This window comes from Pelodiscus sinensis, chromosome 6 (assembly GCF_049634645.1).
Source record: "Pelodiscus sinensis isolate JC-2024 chromosome 6, ASM4963464v1, whole genome shotgun sequence".
NCBI classification, from domain to species: Eukaryota; Metazoa; Chordata; order Testudines; family Trionychidae; genus Pelodiscus; species Pelodiscus sinensis.
Genome location: NC_134716.1, coordinates 57,032,341 through 57,054,109, shown reverse-complemented (window position 1 = coordinate 57,054,109; position 21,769 = coordinate 57,032,341). Strand labels below are relative to the sequence as shown.

Sequence of the window (21,769 nt, the reverse complement as noted above, 5' to 3'; positions counted from 1 at the left end):
TCCCTGTTGGTTAGCTTAAAAATAGCCACTAAATATTTTCTTTCTCTTTATTTGTGTGACATCATAGATGTTTTACAAAAGGTGCCTGTCGTTTATTTTAAAACCTTAGATCTAAATTGCATTTTTTTTAAAATGCATAAAAATGTTAGTTATCAGGTAGGGGGTTTGGAAAATATTAATATAGAAAAGGAGAGCCTACAATGAGCAGATGGGAGTCTAGCTTCCTTTTGGTGAGGTTCAATATTGAATCTTCACATTGTGTATGAACATGTTCATGAATGTTCATTAATAAATATCTAAATACAAATTATATCAATAAGAAATAAGATCTGCTTTCTTAGTTTTTGTTAGTCTAATGTTAAATGCTTGTGATTTGCTTCTTGCTAACAATAGGGAAAGAGCTAGTATGTATTTCTTAAAATATTGAACCAATTATTTATAAATACTTTTCAGGTGCATACTGCAATTCTCCCAGCGCATGCTTTGTGGCAAGTGATGGACAATATCTGAGATTATATCAGGCTATAATAGATGCTAAAAAGCTTTTATGTGAGCTGTCTAATCCTGAAATTTCTGTAAGTAAAAGCTAATTTTTCCCAGATTACTTCATAATTATAACTCCTAACATTGGTTTTTCAGACTAGATAACTGAATGAACACTATGAAATCTGCAAAATGTATCTCTTACAAAGTCGATCTGCAAATATAATAGAACCTTAAAGCATAGTCTCTTGTGATATCAGCTGAGCATTGTTCAGTCAAGTAACTGCAAGGTTGGGAAATCTAAAAGAAATATCTAATGCTGTAATAAGTAGTTCTGATGGTTCAGTACATTGCACTTTCCTCAGTCTTGGGATTCAACTGCTGTCAACCTACTGGAAGGAGGCATCTTTCATGTGAGGCCTTTAATGATTCTGTGGTACTTCAGAGTTAACACCCTTATTTCTATTGAGTCGTCACAAAATTGTTTTCCTAAATTCCCGTAACATTGTAAATTAGATGTATCCTTAATTGTTGCTACAGAATTAACAAACAAATTGCTTAGCACTGAAAGAAGATTTCTGAAAAGTTCAGAGTCTTTTCAGGCTTATATAGAATGTAAATAAATCTCTGGTTTTAACAAATCTCGCTTTATTAAACCCAACTTCTGTCAATCCTAACTTTGAATAAGTGAACCACAAATAAAAATACTGTGCCAAAATGAAGATGTCCGATATCAGGCAATTCTTAATAAACTTTAAGAATTCATCTAAAGAAAAATCCTTCAGTATTGCTTGTATTACTGTATTTTTACAGAAATACGTTGGTGAAGTTTTTAACATCATAAGTCAACAGTCAACTGCAAGGCCAGGATGCATTGTAGAGTTAGATGCTATTACAGAGCTCGTAAGTAAGATATTTTTTCTGTACATATTTTATATGAGAGAGAACATTCATTTACTTGATTTTTAAAAAGGCATTTAAAATTCCATGTGTAAAACTATCTATGTCCATCTATGATTAAACCAATGCCGGTTAATATGTACAAGTTTTGGATTAAGAGCATCTTACTGCCAACTACCTGACTTTGGCCCATATATATAGACAATACATTTTATTCAAATTGTTTAGTGTAGTCTTGACAATTTTTAATTATATGAGCTTAGAAATAAAGATTGTTTCTCTATTCACTTACTTATTGTTTGTGTTTCTAATTTAGCATGGCAGAAAAACACAGTTACTTCACGTTTTTCAGGAAAACTTCATTTTGAATAACCATGAGGCGAAAACACCTGAAAAGAACTGTTTAGAAGACTCTGGTAAAGCAGTATTAAATGTTTAGTTTGCTAACCTAGTGAAGGATGTATCAAAAGGATATTGATTTTGGACACATGATTATAAAAAGTCTGATATTTTTTTGTTACAAGCTTAAAAGGGAAACTCTGCTAATTATATTAAGTACTTAAATAATGCTCCACTTCATTCCCACAGAGCTACAAGGTCAAAATGGCTAAGGTGTAACTTATGGTTCATCTACAGATTGCTGGCTCTACTAAGAGCATAATATCATCTTAGAAATAAAGATTCTGTTTCTCTAGTCACTTATTGATTGTTATCTTTTAAGATAGCATGGCAGAAGAAAGACAGATTAAATTTTACAAATTATTTACATCTAGTTTTCAATTTACTTATAGAATCTGTGATTCTATGATTCTATAAGTAAATTGAAAACTACAGTAGACTTTCGATAATCCGGCACCTTTGGGACCTAGGTGGTGCCGGATTATCAGATATGCCGGATTATCGGGCGGTATTCCAGAGGGGCGGGGGGGGGAGGAGGGGGCTGTGAGGAGCCTGCAGGACCCGCACTGCGTCTGAGGACTGGGCGGGAAAGGCGTGGCAAGGGGCGAACCCTCCACCGTTTTGCAGGAAGGCAAGGGAAGCCCCGCGCCACTGCCGAGGGTTTCCAGGAGGGGAGCGGGCTCCCCACCCCCCCAAACTTCAGTAGTTATCCCTGAGCAGGAGGGTGAGGGGTGGCGCTGTGGGAGCAACCCGGCAGCACCCCAGCTGCTCTGCTCTGTAGCTTCCACAAGTCGACCACTCGTCAGTTTCGGCAGCAGCAGACTTAGAGAAGCAGTGCGCAGCAGAGCAGCTGGGGACCTGCCAAGTTGGTCCCACAGCGCCGCCCCTCATCCCCCTGTTGGGCAACCGGCAGCACCCTAGTTGCTCTGCTCTGCAGATTCCCCATGTCCGCTGCTGGTCAGTTTCAGCCGCGGCAGTGGCGGACTTGAGGAAGTGGCATGGAGCAGCTCCAAGTGTCCAGCTGGCCAGAGCACTTCCGGGTTCCAGTTGGTGCCGGACCATCGCGAGTGCCGGACCACTGGATGCCGGACAATTGGAGTTTTACTGTAGTTGTAAATAATTTATATAAAATTTAATCTGCCGTTCTTACGTAGTGCCTCAGAAATCAGTGATTGTTTCTACATTTAGCACTTCTTACCTATAATATTTGATTAAAAGCTGATCGTTCAATTGTACAGTTCTGTGTTTTCAGCCTAAAAAATGAAAATATAGCGCTGCTCATTAGCACTTTTTATTCTACAGTATAAAAAGCTGTTGCTTAGATTTAATATTTTAAATACAATTGGTGGTGGTCTTCATTTCAATTTGTATTGTTTCAGGGTTAGTATTTTCATTTAGTGATGTGAAGGTAACCGGTTACCTGGTAAGCATCACCTTTAATGGATGAGGCTTACCAAGTAATGGTTAACAGTTACTCAGGAACAGTCTTCCGACCAGCTGCTCTCTCCCCCTCTCCTCCGGTACTCCTCCACGGCTGCTTCCACCCCCTCCCTCCGTAAGACTACTGACAGCTGCCCCTGTCCTGCAGTGCTGGAGCCTGAAACGACCTCCCATTGCCCCCTTTTTAATCAGTTAAACTTAATGTTTAAGCAGTTAACTAATGAAACGGTATTTTACATCCCTATTTTCATCTAACATTTGAATAACAGGATCAGAGGGGGAACCATAAAAAGCCAAAACCCCAAGCAAATTAAAGAAATACCTTCTAAGATGCTGACTATCTGGAGTCTACATACTCTTTAAATTAAAAGGGTAGTAGTGCCTACAGTTATGTAGTCAGGGAGTGAAAAAAGTTAGTAGCTACCGATTGCTATATTAGATGTTACACTAAAAACTTACTTTAAATTTCAACAGGACAGCTGCAAAATGGATTCTCTGAGAAATTTTACTTAATAGTAATTGAATATGCTCAAAATTGCTCATTATTACACATGTGGAATTTACACTTGAAATCCATTCCAGTTTCAGTGGGTAAGTACTTTTGCTATGATGTAAAACATTTTTAAACAAGAATTATTTGTAACTATCTGATATTCTTCCTTTTTAAACAACTTTTATTTACTGTTAAATTTAAGAAGCTATTGTCTAAAAAGCTATCAGCAATCATCTGCTCTCGGTTTTCCATCACAACTTAATTATTTTTTTTGCTCTAAAGTCTGTCATTTTCTTTGCTCTGGAGCTTTTTATTATTAGCCAAACCTGTGTTGTTGTTTGTTTTTTTAGTAGTTGAGAAAAAATCCATTAAAGTTGTCAGTAGTGGGGATTCAGTTTACTTTTGCTCCTCAGTTTAGAAATGGTAGGCCAAAATTTCTTCAGATTTTTATGTATTTAGTTCTAAATAATGAATGGTAGATTGCACTAATTCTGAGGGTTTAAAAGTCAGTTTTAAGTGAGTTGGAATGCACTGCTGAGTGTCTGCTAACACTTAAGAATTAGCAAAGCCTTAAAACCAGGTTATCTACACTTGGTGACTGCTGTTATTAAAGTGAGAATAACTGTGAGTGTTCCTGTCCACACAGTCAAAGCTGGGCAATAACAAAGTTGGTGATGAGGCAGAGGCAAAATTTCTTCAAGCTGTGTTCTGACAATGTAGTTTTATACTGGCACAGCCTGTGTGTAGAGGGGAGGGAAACCTATCTTGAAACCACAACAGCCCTGGCTCGTAAATGGGTAGCTGAATGCACTGCCGTCCAGCAAGGTCGGTAAGTGTGTCATTTCTAATTCTCCATTGTTTTCCAACCTCATACCTTGCCTGGTGCCTCCTTCCTGCTTTTCCAGGTAAATCTAGTCCTAGAGAAAGGCAACAAGAGGGGCAGGGGTGAGTAGGAGCCAGGGCTTAACAGCCAGTTCTCCCCAGCACTGTCTCCATGGGAGACAGGGGAGATAGAGGCACAGCAGGAAACGGCGTGATCAGGGACTGAAGCAACCTCTGCTTGTGCTAGTTCTGCCGTGATTCTCCTTTTGAAATGTACAAGAGCCCCAACGAGGGGAAAGATGAAAAGCTATGTATTGTCCTGCTATTCTGAAAGGAGAACAGGACACACTTGAGATGGTTACATTTAGGGATGTTAAATTTAGATCAATCAAATAGTAGATGGGGTTTCCATCGACTATTTGATTAGTCGATAAGGGCGCCTCTGCCTTTGAACTGTAGCAAGAGTCCTGCCAGGGACTCTTGTAATTTCAAAAGGAAGCCTCACAGGGAGTGCGGGACCAGCGGGGGATTTCCCCGCTGGCCCCGCGCTGCCTCAGCCTTTAAAATGTTCAAGAGCCACACAGGGCCAGCAGGGAAGTCCCCCACTGGTCTCGCACTCCGTGTGGGGCTTCCTTTTGAAATTACAAGAGTCCCTGGCAGGGCTCTTGCTACAGTTCAAAGCCGGAGGCGCCCTTATCGACTAATCAAATAGTTGATGGAAACCCCATCTGAATTTAACATCCCTAATGTTAACGATCTCAAGTGTGTTCTGTTCTCCTTTCAGAATAGCAGGACAATACATAGCTGTCCATCCTTTCTCCTCCCCCAGGGATATGTATAGAGAACAGTCATATTATCCTTGATAGGCTAAAGCAGACAAGCTCTTCTAGTCTCCCCACATAAGATGGGCCCTCCATTTCCCGCTGGTCATCTGTAGCTCTTCTCTGCTTCTCTTTCAGTTCAAACATATCTTTTTTGAACATGAGTGACCAGAACTTTATTCTGAATTCCAAATGACTAGTTCACACAGTGCCTTTTTCAGTGGCATTAGTATGTGTCCATCTCTACTGGAAATGCCTTGCCTAGTGCAGGATAGACACACATTTGCTTTCATGTCTCCATTACATTACATATCCAATTATCCTGTAATATACAAATGTAGAAAGTTCTCTGATTTGCAGCTGACTGATAAGCCCCCACATTGCAGTAGAAATTCTTACTATCAAAGATAACTCCCAACTTCTTATCATGCCTATACTTTGTTAACACATCTGCTTTTAATGCTATGGTCCTTAATAAAAGTATTAAATAACTTTGTCTCAGACTCATTTTTGAGGAACTATGCTAGTAACCTTGCGCCAATCTAATAGTTCAACTTTCAAAACAGTCCATTGCCCTTTCCCTTCAGCTAGTTCCTTATCCCCTTACAAATTTTACACTATTCGCCATCCTCTCTAATATAACTAATGTCCTATGTGGTACTGTGGCAGATGCTTTCCTGACATCCAAGTGTATTAGATTTAATGTTTCCTTTATCTAAAATTGTAAACATAATTTATTTTGTCAAAGAAGGGAATCAGGTTAATCTGGCTTGATCTATGTTCGGTAAAGCCGTATTACATTACATCTCTGAACCATTTATCTCTCTGAGTTTAATTAGTCTTTCTTTAACAATTTGGTCTAAAGTCCTGCATAATACTGACATGAGGCTCATTGATCTGTAGTTTCCTGAATACTTTTTTCCCTTTCTTAAATATAGGTAAGACATTTGCTATTATCCAGTTGTATGGCAATACCTGTAAATTAACAGATTTATTGGAAATCCTTGATGCTGGACTTAGAAGTCTTATGTGCCAGTTGTTTCAGTATTCCATGGTAGAAATGATCTAGTCTTCACAGTTTGAGTGCATTCAACTCTTAAGTTTTTCTTGCACCTCTGATGTAGCAGTTTCTGAACACTCATTTACATCAGTTATTCTGCCTTTGTGAATGTACAAATTATCATTTTTTGTAAGGTGAGACAAAGTATTCATTCAGTTTAGGGAAATACCTATATTATTTTTAATATCCTTTCAATTGATATTGCATAGCCGTCTAATCTCATCCTTGCTTATTCTTTGTATTTATATAACTACCAACATCTTTTCCTCTTATTTAATTTTTATTGCCAAGAGCTTATTTAGTTTGATTTCTAGCAAGTCTCACTCTTTCTATTCTTCCTAATTTCCAAGAGGTATCTATCTGTGCAAATAACCTCCTTTTTCTTTTCCCTAGATGTTATCTGCTTTCTCCTGATAATATTTAAATTTTTCATCCAGCTGCATCTTTCTACAGTTTTTCCCTCCTTGTTTGGTTGGGATGCAATTTTCTTATGGTTGACTTAAAGGAATTCCAAGCCTACTTCACATTTAAGTCCTTGAGATTTTCAGTCCAATTGACTTGTACAGTTAATACCCTTTATGTCCCAATATCTTTCCTGTTGAAGTTTAAAAAAAAAAAAAAAATTTGTTACGTGCCATTACATTGAAACTGAATCAACTTCTAATTGAAGATTATCACCTACAGCCAGCCCATACTATTTCACAAAACTAAATCTAAAATTGTATCTCCTTCTGTTAGTTCAGTGACAGCTGTGTTTTTCATAAAACAATTGTCATATGTTATGATAAATTTCACTTAACAATGCAAAATTTTTTTAGATGAAAAAATAGACTCAAATATATCTGAAGGAGTATCACATCAAGAAGAGTTATATTCGTCCTCTCCGGATCGAGAGAAGATCCAGTCTCCCTTCACACATAAATATCGGGCTTGTAGAGCAAACCTTCAAAGTACTAGTCGTCTGACACTCTCTTCAGAAATGGTTTATAGTCAAGAATTGAATTTACCAGATGGAGTGGAAATAATAAGTGTTAAACCATCAGCAGGTTTGTAAATTTTAAAAGAAGGAAATAATGAGTAAAAGTTTTGATTATACTGTAATGAGTTTCGTGGGTTATTAGACTCTAAAGCAACAAAAACCTTTTGAGCTCAAGAATACGTGAAAACCAGATTTGAAAAGAATACTAAAATACAAGGTCCTTTAAATTTTTATTTTTTTACTCTTGGGGCCCAAATGCTACAACAGAGCTCCTGCCAGCAGTCATCAGTGGAAAAAAAATTGCTTTATACTGAGCATTTCAGAAAGTAAAAGGCTATATGCAGTCCTGAGAAGTGAAATGTTTTTGTCTGAAAAATAGATTTTATTTTTGAATATAATAAGTCCACTGACATATACCACCTCTGAAAACTACTTAAGATATTAAGAAGCTTGATTGGGAAGCATGTGTTTTGAGCCAGTTAGCCTATAGTACATGGATTGCAGTGTGAAGTGCCTGCATTTCTCAACTATATGACTTCACATGTGTAGATTAACCATGTGAAAGCTCCCATCATATTTAAAGATCCAGCAGCTGCAGCATATCTGAGCTTCTCTGTTGGCATTTTAGAGGGAAAGGGACAAGCGGGAGTAAGGGGGGATATGGATCCATGTATATACTTTGACAGAGGAAATCTATTTTTAATTAACGGGCTATAAACACATGTAATGGCTTTTCACTAGCACACCACTTATTTATGGACCTTATAATTCAAATGATCTATATTTTTGTATGTCACCAGGTTCCAACACTGATTATCAGTGTTGGCAATATTAATTTGTTTTTATTGCTTAATGTAGCTGGAACTACAAGTTACTTTTGTAGAAGTATGCTTTCCATTCATATTGGGATCCTAGATGTGAAATAATTTTAAACATTTAACTGTTCCTGTTGCCACAGGGTTCCTTCCCCCCAAGTGTTGACATAAAACTGTGTTAAACTTTTCTTTCACTGCTTTCTCTGAATCCTTGTAATCATTATTCTGTGCCAGTAAAATAATAGGTACTAGATACTTTATAAGGTGAACCAAAGCCAAATTGTATTGGTATTCAGAAAATGTGGATTTAATTTCACACTTCTATTAAAATTTTTTGTATGTATGATTATTTATTATTTGACTCTGGTGTGAAAATCTGTTTGTTTTTCTTCTATTTCAATTTTAGGGCACTTGAGTTCCTCTTCGATGTATCCAGTTTGTCAGGCCCCTTATCTACTGGCAACTTCTTGCTCAGATGGAAAAGTAAGGTTCTGGCGTTGCAAAGTGACTCCTGAATCAGTGGCTGCTTCTACACCAGAATATACTGTAAATAGTAATGTTACATATATATGGGAAGAATGGCCATTACTTGTTGAGGATCGACTTCTTAGTAGTAGTGCTGTGAGTGTTCCAGGCAGGCCAATTGAAGTTAGTTGTGCACATACAAATAGATTGGCTGTAGCATACAAGCAAACAACATCTAAAAATAGTCGCTGTTCTCAAGATTTCATGATGCATGTTGGTATTTTTGAATGTGAATCTACAGGAGGATCGTGTTGGATTCTGGAACAGACTCTTCATTTAGATGAAATAAGCACAATGTTGGACTCTGCCATTAGTATTGACAGTAATTTAATGGCATACAATAAACAAGAAATGTCTAATAGTGAGGGTACTTTGCCCAGCATAAAGCACTTGGTTCACTTAGATTGGATGTCTAGGGAAGATGGATCACATATCCTAACAGTAGGAATTGGATCAAAGCTTTATATGTTTGGACAGTTGGCTGGGAACATGCATGACCAAACTAATAAGGAGATCTCTCCTTTGCCATGGTGGGAAAATGCAAAAGTTACATCCCTTTGTAAGTTTGTACTGCTACGGTGTGTGGACTTGGTTTCTTCAGTAGAAGGATCACCACCTCTGCCAGTTTCTTTATCCTGGGTACGTGATGGCATCCTTGTAGTTGGGATGGATTGTGAAATGCATGTTTATTCTCAGTGGCAGCCCCCTTCTAAACAAGAGCTAGTTACGACTGATTCTTACAGTGGAAGCACACCATCTATCACCAGTTTGATGAAACAAAGCCAGTCAACTGGTTCTGGCCTGCATCCACCAAAGCGAAGTTTAACCAGATCCATGACTAGTCTTGCACAGAAACTTAGTGGAAAGAGAACTGCATTTGATCTCTCTGTAGAAATGGAAGATTCTGGTCTTTTTGAAGCAGCTCATGCATTATGTCCAACTTTACCTCAGTACCATCCTTTCCAGCTTCTAGAGCTTATGGACCTTGGTAAAGTACATAGAGCAAAAGCCATCCTGTCTCATTTGGTTAAATGTATCGCTGGGGAAGTTGTTGCTGTAAATGAATCTGAACCTAATCCTGATCGGCGACTTAGATCTCTCACAATTAGTGCTAGTGGAAGCACTGCAAGAGATCCCAGGACTTTCAACAAAACTGAGAATACAGACTATACAGAAATAGACTCTGTTCCACCACTTCCTTTGTATGCATTACTTGCTGCAGATGATGACTGCTCACATGTTTATTCAGAGAAACCCAATAATCAAAATAATTTAAATAAACAAAATGGCATCTCAGATGAAAATTATGAAAATCTTTTTCAAAACTCCAGCCTGAGTACGGATGATCTTACTGTGTTTGAAGCAGAAGAAGATAATACAAAGCCGAAGGTTATTGACCTTTCTCAGTACAGCCCAACTTACTTTGGACCAGAGCATGCTCAAGTTCTTTCTCGTCACTTGCTGCATTCTAGCTTACCAGGTCTCACCAGGATGGAGCAAATGTCACTGATGGCATTGGCAGATACAATTGCTACCACCAGTACTGATATTGGAGAAAGCAGAGACAGAAACCAGGGTAAGCTTAATATTTTAAGTGATAGGCAATACTCCAGCATTTTTATAAGGATTTTTATTGTCTTGCAAATGTCTGTCCAGATAAGTGTATTAAAAATTGTTTTGTATTGGTATGTTTTACTATCTAACAAGATTTTTCCATTTGCTGTTTAGGTAAAATTTCCTTTATTTTAACTGCAAACTTATTCATAACACTTCTGTTACAGAAATCTGGAAATATTTTCATTGTTATTGTTCATTGATACAATAGTGAACCATGTGTGTTCACTGTCAGGGGCCTGAGACTCTGGAATTTGCTTGGCTCTTAGTCAGAAATAGACCAAACATGATGTTCTAGGCAAGCTGGGATGGGGGCTGGAGGGAAGGGACAGGCTTTGTGGGAAGGCTTGAGGGTATGTTCCTGGGGCACTAAAGTTATTTTGGAGCTTTGACTATAATGACTGTCTGAATTAACTCATTTGTATGGGTGTTTTTGTGGGATGCATGAAGATGCGATGGGAAGGAGTTTTATTTGTGGGCAGAGAACTGGATTTACAATCTAACTGTTAGGCTCCCAAGAGGTTATTTGTGTATTGGTTATTGTTTAAATATAAAAAATAATGTTGCTAGATGGACAGGGCAGAGAGGCAGCCCCGGTAAGGAGCTTGGGCCCACCTGACTGCACTGTGTCCTGACCCAGTGCCCTGGGTGGACACTGGCTAAGCAGGGAATATCACCAAAACACACCGAGCTCTCGCATGGGAGATATTGCTGCCTGGGCCACTTCCCACCATCTCTGGCAGTGGGGTGATGCATGAGGTTTCAGGGCCCTCTGGTTCCACAGCACAAGTCACTCCCCAAGGCTGTCAGCTTCAGAGGTTCAATCCAGTTTCTTGGGGCTTCAGCTCCTTCTGTTGGGGTCTCTCACTAGTACACTGCTGGAACTCCTACAGCAGGTCCTTCCTCTGCAGCATCCAGTCTGGCCTGAGCTGAGTTGCTCCCTTTTTATACTAGCCCAGCACTTGAAGTGTGCCCAGTGTGTCAGTGGGGGCAGGACTTCCTCCACCCACAGTGCATTAAGCCCGTCGGGTCCTGTGTGATGTATGTGTACCCTGTCAGACCATCATACATACGCATTTTCCTTCAGCAACCAAGATTTTTCTCTCTATCCAACATAATATTGTATAATTCTTCAATACAATAAGCAGCATATTGTTTTTAGTTACTAATTGAAAGAATAGGAAAAGTATAATTTATCTTAGTTCCAGGTTACTCTATAAATCATAACTTGCTCGTGCATCCTTTTTTACCACGCTGAGATTGCCTGTTGCTCTGTCACTGGTATCTTATTTGGGGAGTTGAAGAAATCACTGAATTCATGAGCTCTTGTTAAACTGTCATAATAGTCTAATAAAGAGAAAGCTATTTGTTGCGTTGGCATTTTTTTTTAAGTTTCTTTCATATGCAATTTCTTTCAGTGAAAATTACTCAATTTTTATTTATAGGTGGAGAAACACTTGATGAATGTGGCTTAAAATTCCTTTTGGCTGTTCAGCTGCACACATTTCTGACAACCTCACTTCCTCCTGTCCATCGAGCCCAGCTGCTTCACCAAGGTAACTTTACAGAGTGGGATTTTTTGACAGTATTCACATGTTTTAACACTTCAATGTTTGCTTTATTAGATGCTCATGCAGTCTTGAAATACATACAGAAATGTAGTATGAGAGAGTTGCTGTAAGTCCTAGTTGCTCATTGTCCTTACAAGCCCTGGGCATGCTCATGATGAAGCATAGCATAGGTGTTTGTTAACTTCTTATGTGAATGCTTCTTGATCAGTCTTTGGGGGTGAAGATTTTCTTTTATGAATTTTTTTACTATAAAATACTGGAAAGAGCTTTGTCAATGAGAAGTTTTGTGAGACATTTAAACATCATAGAGCAGTGGTTCCCAACTTGTTTTATTCCAAGAGCCAGCAAACCCGTTTGCAAACTTGCGCCACATAGCTGCAAAAGCTCCCAGCCTTCCAGTCACGCAGTAGGCCCCAGCTGCCCTTCCCTCTCCTCAGCAGGTCCCACCTGTCCACCACACGGCCATGGCAGACTCCAATCCTCCTGCGAAAGCATGCCTCAGACATCCACCACGCAGCTACAGTGCAGACTTCGCCCCCAGCTGCCAGAACAGGCCCTAGCCGCTCATGGCTGTAGCCTCAGCATCGTCCTCCCCTGCTACCCCCAGCAACTCTCCACATGGCCCCGCCAGCTGGGCTGTGTAGCATCTGCCAGAGCTAAAACCAGAGCCATGGTGAGTCTGTGCACTGAGGCCTGGGCTCCAGCTCCAGCCCTGCCCAGCTCCCACTCACCTTGCTGTTGCATGGTGAAGTGAGTGGAAGGAAATTCTTTTATAGAAAACTCCAGCTGGCGGGACTATTCAAAAGCTGTGGGCATGACCGGACAGTGTGCCACAGTCGCTCTCACAGAGATCAGCTCATTTTAATGCCTATTTTATTTTATCATGAGACTCACAACATAGGATAATAATTTTCAGAAAACATTGCAGTGATTTATGAGCTGAAGTGCCTGAGCCACAATTGAAAATGTAATTTAGGCTCTTGAAGTTACTTTTGGTGGTTCTGGAATAGGGATGTTGGTGACTAGTTGACTGTCCAGTAAATACATGCTTATTGAATAGTCGAGTAGCCACTCAACTAGTCTCTTCTCCCCCCCCCCCCCCCCCCCCCCCCCCCCCCTTGATGCCTCTATCAGGGAGGGGCAGCAAGGGAGGGGAGAGGAGCAGGAGGTGGTGCTGGGGGGAACTTGCTTTAAGCCAGTTCCCCCCCAGAACTATCCCCTTTAAGCCGGGTCAGGGGAAGCAGAGGCACAGCGGGAAAACAGCATAAGAGGGGACTGCTTCAGCCCCCCCGGAGTTCTTGTACATTTCAAAAGCAGAAGAGCTGCAGGGAGCACAGGGTGAGCAGGGACTCAAGCCAGAGGCAACAAGCAGGCAGGGGGGACAGGACATGAGCATGGACTCAAGTGAGAGGCATCGGGGGGCGGGGGAGGTAGACAGGAGCCACTTCCCCCCAAGCACAGTCTCTGGGATGCCTCCTGCCCCTCCACCCTGCTGCCTCAGTCAGAGGCAGCAGAGGGGATAGGGGACACTGCTGGGAAGCAGCTGCCTGTCTGCAGGGGTCTCAGCGCCTTGGTGGCCACCATGAACAGAGGCTGCTCCAGCACCATCCCCAGTTCGAAACAGACGGGCTGCTGCCTGAGCAGCCCTGGCCCACAGCCAGCCCTGGCCACTGCGAACAGAGGCTGCTTCAGTACCATCCCCTGTTCGTGGCAGACAGGACTGTACCGTGAACAGGGGCTGCTGGACTGTGCAGTCCCAGCTCATGCTGATTGCTGCGCCCCTGCGGCTCTTACTACATTTAAAATGCAGCCTTGCAGTGGCTTTGGAGCCGGCTCTTGGAGCAACTTCCGCTGCAGCTCTGCACAGCAGCGCTTATCGACTAATCGCATAGTCGATATAATTTCGACTACCCAGATAATTGCATTTTAGCATCCTTATTCTGGAAAATTTTACCCATAATCAAGTTAGATGGTTTCCACACTTCCAGTAAGATGAGAAGCAGTACTGCAAGAAGGAAAAACACCAAAAAAAGATGTTTTTCACTGGACTTACCAGTATTAGTTTTTCTTGGAACTGAATATTTAATCAAAACTAAGCTCAACTTTTTGAAGTTTTTGGTTACTTTCACAGAGCCAGTGGCAGTGCCATAACTATCTTTAAGGGTATTGTATTTCTCTGCAGTTGTTTAATTCGGTCATGACCTCCTCTATTGTCTGTCAACTAGATATGGCCAATTTATAATTGAATAATAAACAAGTAGTTCATTTGCAAGGCCTGCAATTGTTGTAATGCCTACCAAGTTTCTGCCCTTGTACTTTCACAGTTAATAAATTAAAGACAAAATCTTCTGAACTTGTAGTTGATTATCTGGTTTTATTGTCACTAAACAAGCACTTTTTTCCTTTGTGGATTATTGTATAGGTTTGTCTACTCGTCACTTTGCCTGGGCATTTCATTCAGTAGCAGAAGAGGAGCTACTGAGCATGCTCCCTGCTGTGCAGAAGGGGGATCCGACCTGGTCAGAACTCAGAGCTATGGGTGTAGGATGGTGGGTTCGGAATATCCATAGTTTGCGAAGATGCATAGAAAAGGTAAATAATAGCCTACAGAAAACAATTAGCTTACAACATGTTATCAGTTATTCATAATATCCTGAAATAATTATTCTACACTTTCCTTATATGAAAATGGTTGGTGTATTCAAGAGTCCTGTTAAGTCCTGCTAGGTTACAGGATTGCTGTGGTTAGAGGACCTTAAGAGTCAAGAATTTAACAAAAGCGGCGAGGAGTCCTGTGGCACCTTATAGACTAACTGAAGTGATGATCTATAAAGACTTAGATAAAGACTAAGCTTTCGTGGCAAAGACCCGCTTCGTCAGATGCATGAATTTAACAGTGGGATAGAGAAGAATTTGCAGTGATTCCTGGTGGATGTAATTTTTCTTGCCATGGAGACTGCATGGAGCGGATTGATCACATTTCTTGTCACCTTGCTTATTTTACTTGTTGAATTTCACTGGATTTTGTGAAAAGTAGGTCAAGTTATAAACTTGGCAAGCAGTTACTAAGTCAAGTAATGAGCTTAATCTGCAGCAAGGAAGATTTAGATTAGATATTAGAAAAACTTCTCGTTATAAGGGTAGACAAACTCTAAATAGGCTTTCAGTGGAGGTTGTGAAATCCCAGTCTTTGAAGGTTTTCAAGAACATTTTGGACAAGCACTTTTCAATGATGTTTCAGTTTACTTAATCCTATCTTAGAGCTGAGGTTTGGGTTATAACTTTTCAAGATCTCCTTCAGCACTACACTTCTATGATTCTGTGACTTAAAGGCTCATCTTCATTTTGTAGAAATATTTGGTTTTAATTAATTCTGCATGGTGGGGGAGTAGAAAAGTCCTAAGAAACTGTGAAAAGTCTCATTATTGAACATTTAGTATTTGGAATAGAGTCAAGTAAATTTTGGCACAGGAACCTCTTCACTTTGGCACACACATTGACTGTTAGGAGATGTAGTATCTTAGGGTATGTCTACACCACAGCGCTAATTCGAACTAACTTAGTTCGAATTAGTTAATTCGAACTAACTTAGTTCGAATTAGTTAATTCGAACTAACTTAGTTCGAATTAGCTTAGTTCGAATTAACTAATTCGAACTAACGCGTCTAGAACTAAAAACTAGTTTGAATTAGCGTTTTGCTAATTCGAACTAGCATGTCCACACTAAGTGGACCCTGAACAGGGCTTAAGGATGGCCGGAAGCAGTGCCGGCAGGGCATCAGAGGAGGACTTAGAGCGTGGAGATGCTGTCTCAGGCTAGCAGAGGGCTGTGCTTAAAGGGACCCGACCCCCACCCCGGACAGACAGTTCTCAGGGGTACCCCGCTTGAAAACCAGTCCTGGCTTGGAGTGCCCGGAGTGCCCACACTGGGCACATCACACCACTCGGCCATCAGCTGAGCTGCACTTGCTGCAGGCTGCCATCTGGGGAGAGGGGGCAATTGGGGGGCTGCAGGAGAGCTTCCACCCCCAGAAGCCTACAGAGCCAGCCCAGTCCTCCCCATCGGGGCTCGTGCCCCATTCCTCCCTCACCTCCTTCCACTTACTCTTCCCTAGCCCCTTTTCTTGATGTACAAAATAAAGGACAATTGTGTTCAAAAATGGAACCTGTCTTTATTGAATAAAACTGTGGGAGACGGGGAAAAGGAGGTGGGAGAGGGGAAGAGAGAGGCTGGGAGAGGGGAGGGCAACTAAAATGATCAGGGGTTGGGAACAGGTCCCATATGAAGAGAGGCTAAAGAGACTGGGACTTCTCAGCTTAGAAAAGAGGAGACGGAGGGGGGACAGGATAGAGGTCTCTAAAAGCAGGAGTTGGGTGGAGAGGGTGCATACAGAAAAGGTCTTCATTAGTTCCCATAAAGAAGGACTAGAGGACACCAAAGGAAAGGAATGGGTAGCAGGCTTCAAACTAGTAACAGAAAGTTGTTCTTCACAAAGCAAAGAGTCAACCTGTGGAACTCCTTGCTGCAGGAGGCTGTGAAGGCTACAACTAGAACAGAGTTTAAAGGGAAGTGGGATCAAGTCATGGAGGTTGGGTCCATGGAGTGGTATTAGCCAGGGGGTAGGAGTGGTGTCCCTGCCCAAAGTTTGTGGAAGGCTGGAGAGGGATGGCATGAGACAAATGGCTTGGTGTCTGTCTCCGGTCCATCCCCTCCAGGGTACCTAGTGTTGGCCGCTGTCGGCAGACAGGCTACTGGGCTAGATGGACCTTTGGTCTGACCCAGGATGGCCATTGTAAGCTCAGGGCTCAGGGTCGGGGGTCTCAGTGGACCCCCTTGATTTTCATGCACACCTGCTCCTGGGTGGCCAGGCTGGCAGCTCTCCTGCCCAAGCCGGCCACTTTCCTGTGCCTAGTGCGGAGATCGTGGACAAGGTCCACGATCTCCGCACTAGCCCAGGCGGGTGCCCACCTCTTGCGGTCCCGGGCAAGCTCCCGGGAACCGCCAGCCTGGTCCCGGGAAGAGGGGGAGGGCTGGGGGGCATCGGGTGGGTGGCTCGATCCGTGCCAGGTGCAGGGTCTGCTGGCTGGGTGCTGGCAGGCTTGCACCTGGCACGGGCACCATAGCCAGCCCGTGCCCCTTTAAGGGGTCCGGGGCCAGGAGGGGGGCATAGAGTTTCCCTGGTGTTGGCCAGAGTGGCCACCAGGGAAACCTGGGAAGCCTTAGCCTCCCACTAGTTCGAATTAAGGGTCTACACAGCCCTTTATTCGAACTAGCTAGTTCGAAGTAGGCTTAATCCTCGTAAAATGAGGTTTACCTAGTTCTAGCGGAGCGCTAGTGTAGCGCCTATTAAAGTTAGTTCGAACTAACATCCGTTAGTTCGAACTAACTTTGTAGTGTAGACATACCCTTAGGGAAGTGGTTTTTCATTGTGGCAAAACCAGCACACAGAAAGAACACAGTTAAGTTATTTTATATCTGTCATAAGTATATGTATTAATGAGGTATGAAAGCTCATATGTGCACATTGATTTCAATTTAATAAATCCAGTGTAAATAAATCTACTTGTCTGTTCAGTTATTTAGGAAACATGTTGTTGTTTTTTTCACTTGCATGCCTTTGTGTATTGTATTTTTTTTTAGTTTAACAGCTGTAGATATTATGTATAGGGCACCAAAGTGGTTCAAGTGTGTTTCTACAGTCTGCTTTCCAAGCAGTACAGGTGAAAAATAGTAACAAGGTGGGAAGATAAGTCTATCAGTGAGAAGTGTTCAGGACACTGTAAACTAGGAAGAGCGTTTATCCTATGGAACTAAGAGGAAAATTAGTTTAAACACTCATGTCACACAGCCTGATATTTTGTGCCCATAAATTTCATAATGGCTCCTATTCTTTGCAAGCTATATATATGTCTTGACAAATAATACAGTCTACTTGCCTGTGGCAAGTAGATTGCAACCCGGAAGAGCCGGGTTGCAGCGATTTGTGCATGCACAGAACGATCTGCGCATGTGCAGATTGCCGGATAGTGAGGCTGGTGAGCGGGTAAATATCAAACGGTAAATATCGATACACAGGTCTAAGCCTACTGTGCTTATTGAACATTGTGTTAACATTCTGGCTGCATGCAGATGGAGGCAGAAGGGAGTGCCCCAGGTCATATTTTATTCACCATGTGGATAGATATGAGGCCAGATATTCACTGTGTACAGAAGTAAGGATGTTAAATATCAAGTAATTTATCAGTTGAGTAGTCAATGGAATTTCCATCGACTAGTCAATAGGCACTTCTGCATTCCTCCTTTGAAATGTACAAGAGCCCCCACCGGGCTTTTTCAAAAAAGGAATGTGAAACTCCACGTGCAGCCCAGGGCCAGAGGGAAGTCCCACTGACTCTGGGCTGCACACGGGTGCCTGCTTTGAAATGTACAAAAGTACCCAGGTGGTCCCCAACCTTTACAGGCTCCCGGGCGCCCGGGGGGTGGGGCCACTCATGCGCTGGGCGCCGGGGCCGCACGTCCTGGGGCACGCCAGGGGCAGGGATGCCCTTGCACCTGGCGCCGGCACGTGCCCCGGGGCTGGGGCTGCCTGAGCACCTTGTGCCGTGGGCCCGGGGCCGGCGCCACCGCCCGAGCCGCGCGCCTGGGGCCGGCACTGGCGCCGCGCGCCCGCATGTGCCACGGGGCTGGGGCCACCCGAGCACCGCGCACTAGGCGCTGGTGTGTGTCGCGCACCTGGGGCCTGCGCCTCCAGTGCGCCGCGCGCCGGGGGCGGGGCCGGCCCAGGTTGTCGGCGGGCGCACACAAATGCCCCAGCGGGCACCATGGCGCCCTCCGTCACCGCGTTGGGAACCACTGACCATGGGGATAGTCCTTAACATCCATATATAGAAGGACATGGGTTCATTGATGCCAATGGAGCTATCATGAGTCTCAGCAGATTGTCACATGAGATGTAGTCATCTAGGAAAATTACTGGCTTTCGTTGCACTATAATCCAACACAACCTGTCTGATTTGCTTCAGCACGCAATTCTATTGCCCTCAAATTTTAGTGACTTAAACCATTTACTCAGAAGCCAGTTGAAATTACTTCATTTAATAGAAAAACTGTCAACTGCAGCTTTGCATTTTATTGGGTTTTTTAGTGTCTCCACCCAACTTTCGACTGACATGCTCTAATGATTCAGTTTAGCCTACTTGATGTAGAACAGTCTGGTGGTAATCAATATTGAGGGGATTCCATTAAAATCTAGGGAGACCAGACATTATAGTAAGAAGAGAAATTTAGATGATGCAAACTAGGGATGTAAAATCCCGTTTGATTATTTAACCAGCTTAATATTTGGTTTAACCAACTAACTGATTAAACAGGGGCGGGCGGGGGCTGCTCTGGCCAGGCTGGGCTTGCTGGTTAATCTTGCCCACTGATTAACTGTAATCGGTAAGCATCACCTGGTAAGCATGATGGTTACTGGTTAAATATTCACATCCCTGATGCAAACCTTAACTATACAAGATGAGTCAAACTTTCTGAGAGATTCTGAAATGGACTTTCACATACCTGCATTTGTAGAAGTATATTTTGTGGGACTTCTGTGAAAGGTGTACTGGAAATGTGGTATTTAAATTGGATTTTTAAATTAAATAAAGGCTTATTTAAAAAACTGTTTAAATTTAAAATTGAGCTGTTAAGATATAAATTTAAATTTTATAAATTTTAAATTAAAGACAAGAAATAATATTTAAGAATAAGCTTGAAGGATATAGTATCAACAATAAGTTGAATTAACTGTGGTAAACTTATCCTTTGTTTAATAGCTCAACCAGTTTGAAATGTAAAACATGCATTGATTAACTTTTTTTACATATCCAGTATACTTACTTATTTAATAAAACCAGTTAATGCTGTCTTGGGGCATTTCAATTGATTTTGCAAATAGTTTGAATAAAAATTATTACCATGTGGTAAATAAGCAATTGCTCATACAACATTTTTCTAAAATGCAAAACTCAAAAATAAGAGTCTGAATAAATGCAAGTTAAACTATGTAACTGTTTAAAGGGGGGGGGGAGGGTGGGTGGGTGGGTGTGTGTGTGTGTGTGTGTGTGTGTGTGTGTGTGTGTGTGAAATGTCCTTGAGAGAAAAATGTGATTAGCCAAAAGATGCATCAAATTTAGTGTTAAAGATGTATGTAAATGCAAAATCAGTATGTTTTAAATGTTTTCAACCAATAAGAATTACCTTTCTTTTGAAAAGTGACTAAAGTGCAAATGCGAATAATTAAATGATTCTTAATTAGGGCTTCTTGCTCTGTAGTTTGTCAATTAAAATGATCCTCACACCATTTTACATCATTATGATTTTAAACCAGTGCATTCTACTTTTCCTTTCCTGATAATTTGGATCTATTTCATATATCTATCAGAATTTTTGCCCAAATGTTCCGTGCAAAGGAATCACTGTAGACTGAGTAAACAAATGTTTTACCTGCTTACATAACTAACTTTTATTGTAAAAGCCTGAAATCAACGTAACTTTGATTTGATGAGGAACTAGTTTTTTGTTAATCATAAGGAAAAATAGACCAATCTGACCTTTTCTATGTATGCCAGAATGAAATTATTTAACAATGAATCAATCAGTTTAGGGATAATGCTTTCAGATGATGAGTCTCACACTTGCCACAAATTTAACACAGTCCATGTATATTTACAGGTAGCCAAAGCAGCCTTTCAACGAAACAATGATCCACTTGATGCTGCTATTTTTTACCTTGCAATGAAAAAGAAGGCTGTGATTTGGGGATTATACAGGTAGGAAACATATAACAAAATAACTTTTTATAAACACTAAGATTTTAAAATACTTGCTCTTAAGTAAAATTCCATATTGGCCAGTCCATTTTTATATTGCTAGGAAACATATAACAAAATAACTTTTTATAAACACTAAGATTTTAAAATACTTGCTCTTAAGTAAAATTCCATATTGGCCAGTCCATTTTTATATTGCTATCTACATACACTACAGTAATCATCATGTGTTTTCTGAAGTCAGTATTTGTTTTTTACTTGATTTTATCACACATGTATTTTAGCCAAAAATGTTTAGACACACCTCAGTCTTGAAAAACATTGCCTCATTCATGTTCTTTTGTTCCTATAATTCATAATTAATTATTCAATTTCAATAGGTGTGTTCATAGTTGTTATATTGTGGTATCTAAAAACGTGCTTCAGATGAAAAGTTACGGTTAATCTTTAAAATGTACATGATATACATTTTAATCCAAATTTTATTTTAAAATTTGGCATTTGGGGCCTAAAGTGTGATAAACATTCTAAAACTGTACTTAGACATGTGCAGTGACAAACTTACATGTTGTTAGATTATATAGTAATCAAGATTTCCAAATGTGAATGACTAAAGTTTAGTCTTTTAAATCCATAGCAGCCTCATCCACAACTACATAATCCTGTGTCATTACTAAGCATCAGTCTGTGAGTACTGACCGTGGCCAGGGATTCTGATATGAAAATAGTGTCATCATATAAATAAAACTATACCATAATGCTTATGCACAATGAGACTGAATTGAAATCACATGGTATCCTTAATTCTGTCACTTCCTAACTTTTGAGGGGTCAACCTCGCAACCCTGATCTTTTAATGTACGTTTTTGATATAATAGACTTTATTTTTTCAAATTTTCTTGGTTCAAGTGAACTTTTCCATATGAATTGTTCAAATTGATCAGACTGATTGAAAATGTCAGTAGCTTCCATTATTGCCTATCACTTTTTTAAAATGGCGATTCTGTTACAATGTTCCCAAACCATGACAAGA

At 41.0% G+C, this 21,769-nt stretch overlaps 1 protein-coding gene across 6 annotated transcripts in view; it reads left to right on the top strand.

Annotated features, from left to right (window-relative positions):
* Positions 1-21,769, top strand: part of DMXL1 (Dmx like 1) — a 136,172-nt gene that overhangs the window by 63,233 nt on the left and 51,170 nt on the right. For all 6 annotated transcript variants that reach the window (XM_006134494.3, XM_006134492.4, XM_075931962.1 and 3 more), the window contains 9 exons: positions 454-575; positions 1,297-1,386; positions 1,700-1,799; positions 3,697-3,813; positions 7,237-7,464; positions 8,619-10,313; positions 11,797-11,907; positions 14,345-14,514; positions 20,639-20,736. In XM_006134494.3, coding sequence (XP_006134556.1) covers positions 454-575; positions 1,297-1,386; positions 1,700-1,799; positions 3,697-3,813; positions 7,237-7,464; positions 8,619-10,313; positions 11,797-11,907; positions 14,345-14,514; positions 20,639-20,736 — 2,731 coding nt within the window. The remainder of the gene's footprint in view (positions 1-453; positions 576-1,296; positions 1,387-1,699; positions 1,800-3,696; positions 3,814-7,236; positions 7,465-8,618; positions 10,314-11,796; positions 11,908-14,344; positions 14,515-20,638; positions 20,737-21,769) is intronic.